This window comes from Panthera uncia (assembly GCF_023721935.1).
Source record: "Panthera uncia isolate 11264 chromosome D3 unlocalized genomic scaffold, Puncia_PCG_1.0 HiC_scaffold_8, whole genome shotgun sequence".
NCBI lineage: Eukaryota > Metazoa > Chordata > Mammalia > Carnivora > Felidae > Panthera > Panthera uncia.
In genome coordinates, this window is record NW_026057586.1 from 20,862,362 (window position 1) to 20,872,854 (window position 10,493).

Genomic DNA, 10,493 nt, shown 5'->3' on the forward strand with positions numbered 1-10,493 from the left:
ACAAGTCGATTCTCTGCCCAGGGTCTTTCAGGGCGGAAACCAAAGTGTCAGTTGCACTGCATTCCCTTCTAAGATCCTCTTTCAAGGTCCTGTGATTTTTGCAGAATCCATTTTCTTGTAGTTGTAGGACTGGGGCCCCTGGTGTCTTGTTGGATGTGGGGTGAGGCTATTCACAGTTCCTTGCCCTGAGGTTCCCTCCACATTTTCTCTCCCAACTTCTTTCAGAAAGGGCGCAGCCTCTTCTAAAAGTTCTTATGAGGTCAGGCCCTCTGGGATAATCTCTTTTGATTAACTCAAGGTCCCATTAATCAGTAGCCTAATCACGGAGGGACATCCCAGCCCATTCACAAGTTCTGCCTTCCCTGAAGGGGAGGGAACTGCACAGGGAGTCTCTCCAGGGGCAGGGACTGTTGCAATTCTACCTACCACCATGGGCAGATGCAGATGCTTTATTTCAGCTTACATAAGTATGGGAAGGAACGTTCAAGACAAAAGAGAATCGATGGCAAACATTAGATTTGCTCTGTTTTCTTCCTAATGGGATTACTCTGGGGCACTTGTGCAGATTCTCATACTCAGTTACTAGGAGTGAGAGATTGCCGATGAGACTGATATGCCATTTGTCATAAACCTTGAGTCAGGGAGCCCAAGGCGAGACTGACTATGTAAGAAATAAACAATGTTTCTTCTTGACCCTGCTCCAACTACATGAAAATCTGTTCAACTCCAGTTTCTTAACATGGCAGAGGCTAACTCAGTGACAGCCTTCCTCTTTGTGAAAATTCATGTATAAAGTGGAAGGCTGTACCTTTTAACTCTGTGCTGTTTTTTTGACTGCAGTAAAGAGGACATCTAAAGTTTTTGTGGCTGTAGAGTTTTATGTTAGCTTCTCACTTGGGATATAGTCTCAGGAGATCAAGAAACGTGCAGGCTGGGATACAGCACAGCACATGCAGCTTTACACCTGGCTGAGGACGCCAGAGGCACGTCCTCAGGGAAGCTTCACGTGTTCTTCCAGAATGTCGCCCCACCACTTGCCCAGGTTTGAGGCAGTGCTGCACTTCGTTTTCCTCAATATCGACAGAGAAAAATCACCCCCCCCCCAGCCCCCACTGTAGAGCCCTCAGTATTGCTTGTCGTGTCTCTTACTTGTCACTGAACTGTTCCATGTCCCAGTCTACATCTGTCCTAACCAGCTTTCCTCTGGCCTCAAGACGCGATTTGTCCCGCTCTCGAGTCAAGGCCAGCACTCCACTTGTGGCTCTGCTTCTTTCCCTGTCTTGGGTTTCCTGAACCTCTTCCTTCCTAGGGTTCCCCCTCCTCTCTGCAGCCGTGGCCTCTTCGCTGGGTTCTGGATGTGAATTGCTACTTACCGTCTTTGCTCAGGAGAGCTGTTTTAGGAATCCCTCTCTTGCACCGTCACGGAGCTACTCTGAAATTTAGTCTGACTTCTAGACACAAAGTACATACCAGTAGACTTTCTTCCCGGGCTTTGTTTCCCACCAAATGGTTCAGAACCTCTTTTTATGACTTGGCGCTATTAACTTTCACTTTTGAGGTCCCACTGCAATCCCCAAGACACAGAGAAACTTGCGGCATGGTCTTAACCTCTCAGCTCATCTCAGTTGAGATGCTGTTCGGCTTTTCTCCTTGGTCTTGGCTTCTTTGTGATGGCCTGCTGTCGCTAGGACTGGGAACCCAGGGAAGAGCTCCGACGGGCTGGCCCCTAACAAAGACAGAATGCGGCACTCCATCGTGCCCCCATTTCCTCCATCTTCCTCTGTGCTTTGTTGAACAAATCTCTTCCCCTTCTTTATTTCCCATATAACTTTTCTTTTATCCCTGCTTTCAAGTTATTTCTAATCTCCCTTATAGCAACAGCCCCAAATCTTCACATACTTGAAAGTTTTGAAATTGAAGAAGAGGTCACTGCAATAAATCCACTCCTGCCAGGAATTCTCAGCGAGATGTGGGATACCTGCCTGTCTGAAGTTTCCTCTTTTTGGCAAGGCCCGCCTCCTGTGCAATTTGGCTTTGTGGGTGTAGGAGAAAGTTTTGCAAAGTTAAGGAGAAGGAAATGTACTGTCGGGAGTTTTCGTGATTTTGATAAACTAAACATAAACTGTAGTAGCAGCTGCATGGTTCCAGTACTTGCCAGATCATCAGTGCAATTTTACTTTTTTTTTTTTTTTTAAAGGAAACAGGAAGAGCGAGTACAACAAGTACGCAAAAAATTGGAAGAAGCACTGATGGCAGACATCTTGTCACGAGCTGCTGATACGGAAGAAATGGATATCGAAATGGACAGTGGAGATGAAGCCTAAGAATATGATCAGGTAAACTGAGAGCAGAGAGGGAGGGGCTTGCACCTGAAGATGGTTGATTTTCTTGCTTTTGCCCTTTGTGGCCTGCCTCAGCAAAGTATAGATGCTCCCCCGCAGGGGTGAGCAGGCGCCGTTAGGCCTCTTCTGTGTTTAAGAATCACCCTTTTGTCCTAATGATGTGAAGACACTCACAGCCCTGAAGCCACTTGCAAGGAGTCTAACCTCCTCTTGTAATGCCAGGTGGAAGAAAGGAGAGCGGTCGCAGGTGGTGAAGGTAGCGGTCATCCCCGCCACACTATCTTTCTGGGGTCTGTTGTTTCCCCCCTCCCTTTTTTTTAATTTTTTATTTTCGAGAGAGAGAGGGAGAGGGAGAATGAATACGAGCAGGGGAGGGGCAGAGACAGAGGGAAACAGACTCTGAAGCAGGCTCCAGGCTCTGAGCTGTCAGCACAGAGCTTGATGTGGGGCTGGAACTCACACCACGAGATCATGACCTGAGCTGAAGTCGGATGCTTAACGAACTGAGTCACCCAGGCGCCCCTGTTGTCCGCTCTTGAAAATTAGGGCCCTAAAGTAGGTTTTCTCTAGCATAGACTTGATGCAGAGAGACTCAGAAGGACATTTTAAAATTTTTTTTTTTTTCAACGTTTTAATTTATTTTTGGGACAGAGAGAGACAGAGCATGAACGGGGGAGGGGCAGAGAGAGAGGGAGACACAGAATCGGAAGCAGGCTCCAGGCTCCGAGCCATCAGCCCAGAGCCCGACGCGGGGCTCGAACTCACGGACCGCGAGATCGTGACCTGGCTGAAGTCGGACGCTCAACCGACTGCGCCACCCAGGCGCCCCTCAGAAGGACATTTTAAAGGATAATAAATAATTTACCTTACAACATACAAACTTTGACCCTGTCGTGAGCTCACATGAGTGTCATAGGTTCTGTCCTGGTGGGTATATATTCTCTTTAAGTGGCTTTCGTCCAGGCTCCAGGAGTTAATGTGGCATCTTGCTTCCCAACTGCCATCCTGCTTGGTTTCGGCAGACCTTGTCTTACTTTCTGTCCCCCATGAGCCAGTGACTTATTTATGTCTTTTGAAGCCAAAACTGAGGCATTGTGGGGAGACAGAGAGAGAGAGAGAGAGAGAAAGAGAGAGAGAACCAACAGAGTGAGTTAGAATTCTAACTCCTAGATGTTTTTGAATCTGTCCTCCCCCATCCCTTTCAGTCTATGGACCCACACCTGGCCCCGCTTAGTCATTCTTGCTTTTGGTGCTAGTTCTGGAGACACAGTGGTGGCCACAATCACACGGTCCCTCTGCTCATGGAACGTGCCATACAGTTGTACTAGCCAGACGCTCACCACATTCCATAATTACCAACTGTGATCAGTGCTACAAAGGAAAAGCAAAGGTACTGGGGGAGCTGATGGCAGGGGAGCTAATGTGGCGTGAAGGGTCAACAAAGCCTCTGTGAGGAGGTGACATTTATGTTGAGCCTCAAGGGCAAGCAGCAGTAGGCCAGAGTTCGGGATAAAAGTGTTCCCATGAAAAGAAACAGCAAGGAGAATTTGGTGCCTTCACAGTAGGTCTGGGGAGCACTGGGAGAATGTGTGGAGGGGAATCTTGTCATGCTGATGGGTTGTTGTTAAGGGTTTCCAGCTTTAACATTAAAGCAAATGGGAATCCACTGAAGGCTGAGGAACATGGTCAGATGTGCTTATGTGCAAGTTCCTTTTGGCTGCCGTGTGAAAAAGAGGATTAGAGCAGGGACAGCCTGGACGCGGGGTGGCCAGCGAGGAGGCTGTTGTAGCTTGGCAGCGAGAGAGATGGTGGCTTCACAGGAATGTTGGCAGTGGGTGCAGAGAAAAAGAGGAAGAGCAGAGGTCCGTTTGAGACGTATTTGGAGATAGAATCAGCTTGACCAGGTGACTGATTGGAAGTGATGGGGACGACTCCAGGTTTTTCACTTGAGCCGCCGAGGGATGGCCAGAGGCCTGTTTGGTACAGGCACAGACAGGGTATTGTGTGCAGGGACGCTGAGTCAATGGTTCACACAACCTTCCCTTCCCATCGGTGCCTTTGCCGTAACCCAGGCAGTGGCTCATGCCACAGTGATACAGAAATCGTGTAATAATTATAGTGCCTCACATTATGTATTCAGTGATAGCATCTCCATTTGGTGACAGTTTCCTGAACACACGGAACCATGGGAATCCAGTTCAGTGCTATTTTAAGTCTTTTTTTTTTTCTCCCTTATTGAGGACAGGAAGACGCCATGTTGGTATTGAATCTTGTTTTCCACTCTGGCCGGGATGTGTTTTATGGGCTTTGATGAGTGTGCTTGGTCTGTGTAAGTCCTTCAGAGGAAAAGTCTGAAGCATGTTTCTTCTGTCTGAAGGCTTCAGCCATGCTGTCTCTGGAGCGCGGTGTGGGCATTGGAATGGTTGTACCTGGATTGCATCAAAACGGACTCTAGGAGAGCCCTCCTCTTCAGAGCCTTTCAGCATTTGTTGTTTTTCAGACTTTGTCCTGAAGACAATTTAATCAGGGGTCTGCTAACTGAGGTTTCATTAGACCCTTGTTTACATCGCAGATCGCTTTGCAAATGGGTATCAAGGCAGTACCCTGATTTATGTAAGCAAGTGTGGGTTTTAGGGACTAGGCACTTTGTTCATGTAAGAGCCAGCATTGGGGTCCTGGGTGGCTCAGTAGGTTAAGTGTCTGACTTCAGCTCAGGTCATGATCTCGCGGTTTGTGTGTTCGGGCCCCTGTTAGGCTCTGTGCTGACCGCTCTGACACACACACTCTCTCTCTCAAAAATGAATAAGCGTTATAAATAAATGAATGAATGAATGAATGCCAGCATTGCCCATTGCCTGGCACAAATGTGGTTAATGTTGGGAACAAACTAAATAATATTGAGTGATTAGAATTTTAATATATACTTAAAGTAGCCATTGTTTTGGCATGTTGGGTGCAGAGAGATTCAGAGTATGGGTATCATATCCTAAACTGGGGAATGGTATTATGAGACCAGGCCATTAGACTCGAAGGTTGTGGAAGAATTAGAAGTACTTTTTAGTTCTCAGAATTAAATGTACCTAATTCACTCATTTAGTCCGCTCTGCACCTAAACTGTTTCATAAACCAGAGCACTGCCACGTAACGTAATCAGATGTTCATAATAATCTGTAGAATAGGTAGGGCTTGGCTTGATCAAAAGGTAGGTCATGGCCGACTTTACATGGCTCATAAGAGATGGAGCCTGTAACACGCAGTTCCGCTTGGGTCTGTCACCCCACCATGCCATGGTTCTTTCTGATGTTCCTTATTAGCAAAGTGGGCCTTTATTTATTTGTCTTATTTTTATTTAAAAAGCTTTTTAATGTTTATTCATTTTTGAGAGACAGGAGAGACAGAGTGCAGGCAGGGGAGGGGCAGAGAGAGAGGGAGACACAGAATCCGAAGGAGGCTCCAGGCTCTGAGCTGTCAGCACAGAGCCTGATGTGGGGCTTGAACCCATGAACCATGAGATCATGACCTGAGCTGAAGTCGGATGCTGACTGAGCCACCCAGGTGCCCCTATTTGATATATATGTATATATATCCATAACAGGTTGAGACTGTTAAAATTTTACAATCATAGAGGAGTATCCAGATTATCGCAGTTTTAGGAGTGAATGCAACAAGAAGAAAACCATAAAAGCAAAGGTTTTAAAATACGTAGCTACATCTGAGACACAGGATCACATATATAAACTCTGCCATTGCACAGTACTGTTTCACCCAGGTGAAATAATAATAAAACTTCAGTGCATATCTGTCATCTGTAAATGCTCTGAAGTAAAGTAAATCAGTTAGTAGTTTTTCTAAATTTTCTCAAAATTGTTTGGATTTGGCTGCATCTAATACATTCTTTTTTTTTTTTTAATTTGTATGCCCTATGATTTCTCTTTTTATATGGATTCAATTAATTATAGATAGTATTTGTGTTAGCATACAAAGCTGTACATATGACTCTTTTGAAAATAAAAGGAGTATAAAGTTATTGTTAAAGCACTTGAAACAATGGGAGGATATGTTGAACATTTTTTATGTACAAAGTGCTGTAATGAAATGTTAACAAGACTTTAAAAATGTGGCTCTACGTGAAGTTTAACCTCTAACTACTTTTTCAAGTTCTGCTGACCTCACCTGAGAAATCATTGAATTACTTAAATTTGTTTGTTTTTCCTTACAGGTAACTTTCGACCAACGTTCCCCAAGAGCAAATTTCTAGAATTGAACAAAAGCGTTTCCACTGGGTTTCGCCTGTAAGAAAAAAAAACATACCCGAGCACATACAGCTTTTTAATAGCACTAACCAATGCCTTTTTAGATGTATTTTTGATGTATATATCTATTATTCAAAAAATGATGTTTATTTTGAGTCCTAGGACTTAAAATTAGACTTTTGTAATATCAAGGAGGACGCTTAAGTTGAAGCTGAGCTTTTGATGCCAGGTGCAATCTACTGGAAATGTAGCACTTACGTGAAATATTTGTTTTCCCCCCGTTTTAATATGAACCGATCAGTAGTACCAAATAAATCTCCCAATTAAAGATTATTGTGACTTCACTGTATATAAACAGATTTTTATACTTTATTGAAAGAGGACACCTGTACATTCTTCCATCATCACTGTAAAGACAAATAAATGATTATATTCACAGACTGATTGGAATTCTTTCTGTTAAAAGAGCACACATAATAAATAGCTTCCCCCGCCCCCTTGGGATTCCTGATTTACAGTCAGCTGTGATCCCTGGGCCTTAGGTTTCAAATGGAGGTGGTAGAGAATAGTTCATGCATTTGCAATACGCCTCCGAATAGCGTGAAAACTGTGTCGCTTTCCCCTGAATTCTCAGTTGCCATCTAGCATGTGTCAGGGTTTTTTTTTTTTTTTTTTTTTCCTTGCCTGTGACTAGTACTTTTGTTAGTTTTATAAAAATAAAGCATTTCCTTCCCTTGGGCGTGAGTTAGGTACACAGGTACCCTTTGGATGGTACTGGAAGTCCATGGCTGTTGTTTTTTCTAGAACAGTTAGTGTTTTCTCATGTCTGCTGGCTTACTGAGTTAACAGGTGCAGGTTAGACCCTTTGCTCCAGAGAGAGGCAACTTTCCAGGCAGAGTTGCTTAATGAGCCAGATTGTAATACTTTACTAATCAGTCCCCGGCCTCCACAGTATTATTTTGTTGTTGTTGTTGTTGTTGTTGTTGAAACTCTCAAGTGTAACTTCATTACCACTTAAATTCTTCGATACCTATTTACTACAACTGGCACAGCATTATTAAATGAGTTTAAAAAGCAAAAACATACTTAAGTTAATGTGATGCCAAGGAAAAGGAGGGAGTGGTTGTAAGCAAATTTGAAGATATTTTGGGAAATAATAGCTTTCTACAGGGAGGGTTTATGTACTTCTTCACTCTTGAGTTCTTTTGAAATTAGACCAAGAAATGATGTGGTCCATGGTGTGACCAGTTCCATATAAGTGTCACCTGTACCTTTTATTACCACTACCTCCAGCACCCTTCCAGTTCCTGAGGAAGGGAGGAATAACAGTCAAAGCAATACAACTGGCTAGGTTTGGGCTGCTGTCTCTCTGGACCTTATGCCAAACTATATTAGTAACACCTTCTTGGAATTCCTGATTTATAGTCAGCTTTGATTTCTGTCCCTTACGCCACCAGCTTCCTCAGAGCATTCTTACTGGCAATTGAGCCTGGATACTTGGCAGACTCTGGGCAGACTACTGGCCAAGGATGCCTCCTCTGGGCCCATCAAACTGCCCCAAACAAGGTGGCCGTGGGAAGTCAATATTGATATCTTTTCAAGAACTGGTGTAGCTACTTAGAATGGATGTCCAAAGGCTTTTCTTAGGTTCCCCCGCCCCAAGTCCATGATTTCTCTTCTGTAATTAAGCTTGGGGTAACTTCACCTTGGTGATCATATGTTCTTTTTACAAAGCTATCCAACCAAGATATACATGCTTTTATAAACAGTTTTGGTAAAAGCAAAAACACAATGTACACACGTATAAAACTTTGATTTTTGTTCTTATATACTTTGCTCAGGTAGAGAACAAGGTATGAAAGCCATTACATGGTGTCCAACTGGCGACCATCTTATAAGTCCAGGTCTTCCCAAGATATCCACAGGATAACATGTCCAGAATTAAACATTCATTATCTTATTCCCCAAATCTACCACCGTCCTGCATCCCCTAACAAGGGTAGAAGCAAATCATCCCATTCAATTGCTCAAAGCAGGTGCCCTTGAGTGGTCCCTGTTCCCTTGCTTCCAACATCCTGTCAGTCCTGTTAGAACTATCAAATGCCCTTCTCGCACCCATACCTCTTCTCCATTCCCGCAACCACTGCCTTCATGCAACTCCTTTCCTCTCCTCTGGACTTTGAGTGGCTTCTTTCTCCCTGCCTCCCTCCTTCCCTCCTTCTGTCTCCATCCCTCCTCCTCCATATGGTCATCAGAATGGTCCTCAAATGTGACTGTATCATTTCCCTACTCAAAGTTTCTCACTTCTCCATGTAATTTTTAAGAATTATTTTAAGAATTTTTAAGAGTGAGCACTTTGAAATGAAAAGAACCTGTGTCTGAACCTTGGTTTTTGCCATTTGTGTGACTCGTCAGGTGACTTAATCTCCTTGAGCCCTGTTCCTCCTCCGTGAAATAGGAATAATACTACCTCATAGAGTCGTCGTGAGGACTAAATGAGCTACTGTTTATAAAGCATTTAGCACAGTGCCTGGTGCATAGTGAACGCTCCCGTCGGAGCATGCCTTTGTCATAACCCCTGCAGGTGTCAGTTTTATGTCACTTCCAAGAGGCATTTTCTAATAACTGTAACTACTCTCCGCCCCTGTAATATTCGTTTTCTGCCTCAGCACTCTGTTTATTTCCTTTGTAGAAATCTTCTCAATCTGTATTTATTTGTTGACTTTTTGTCTATCTCTTTACTAGAATGTAAGCTCCACGAGAGCGAGGATGTGTCTGTCTTGTTCCCTGGTACAACCCCAGCATTAGCCTAGTGCCTGGTACATAGTAAGCACTTAATAAATGTTTGTTGAATAAATGGATGAATGATCAAAAGGCTCTCCATGATCTGATCCCTGCCTATTTGTCTAGGTCATCCTGCCCCTCTTATCACCTTCAGCTCGAGAAAAACCACATTACTTGGTCCTTCTGAGTGCCCCTTGGGCCTCTGTGTCTTTGCACCTGTCATTCCCTTTGCCTGCCTGTCTACATGGCAAATTCCTGGTTACTGGTCAAGTCTCAGCTCAGTGGCTACCTCCTCTGTGAAGCTGTCCCTGATTTCTCCAGCAAGATGTTCTTCCCTCTTCCAGGTTCCCCCTGCACTCTGTAAATACCTCCATGGAAGCACTTTACTGTATTGTAAATTTGTTTGCATGTCTGTTTCTACTTTTAGACTGTAAGCACCGTGAAAGCAGAGATTGCCTCTTTTCATCTTAATGTCCCCAGAGCCTAGCACAGTGTCCAGCACATAGCAGTTTTGTCAATAAATATTTATTGGAATGAATCTGTAAATGAACAAAGAGCCTTGCAGTTGAAAAAGTGTTGCGAGACGAATGTATTATCAAGGAAAGGAATGCCCCTGGTGGCTTCCAGTGTATTTCTTTGTTCTAGAAGAGAGATCTTGAGAGCATTATGTAATCTCGCTGAATATAAGAGTACTTGTTTGAATTTGAAAGATAAGTTGAGTAATAGAGATCTTCGTAAATGATTGCAAAAGATATCAAAAAGCTTTGTGATCTCAAATGCTACAAAGTCCAAAATAAATATTTGCACTATTAGTATTTCCATAGTCAATGCTATGCGAAAAGTGTACAGCAATAAATTTTGAAGCTTTAAAAATGTTTGTGTAAGTCATCTTCAATGACTTAATCCATGAAACACATCCCTGGCCTGTGTTTCCTGGACGCAAGGGGCTTTAGATGGGGTTTAGGGCCCCAAAGCTTTCAGAGCTTACTCAGTGACACTACTCCCATATGCGAAGACATTTGCTTAGTCGTGTGCCGTGGGTATGTCTACTGAGCAGAAGGGCTGAAAGCTTCTCCACAGAATCAGAGGGAGGCCAACTACACATTGTGAGGCC

The 10,493-nt window shown here is 43.9% G+C and overlaps 1 protein-coding gene across 1 annotated transcript in view; it reads left to right on the forward strand.

The window, feature by feature from the left end:
• MBD2 (methyl-CpG binding domain protein 2) overlaps positions 1–10,194 on the forward strand; it is a 69,390-nt gene extending 59,196 nt beyond the window's left edge. The window contains exons 7-8 of the mRNA XM_049619552.1: positions 2,198–2,336; positions 6,562–10,194. Coding sequence (XP_049475509.1) covers positions 2,198–2,324 — 127 coding nt within the window. The 3' untranslated portion in view covers positions 2,325–2,336; positions 6,562–10,194. The remainder of the gene's footprint in view (positions 1–2,197; positions 2,337–6,561) is intronic.
• The last annotated feature ends 299 nt before the right edge of the window (positions 10,195–10,493 follow it).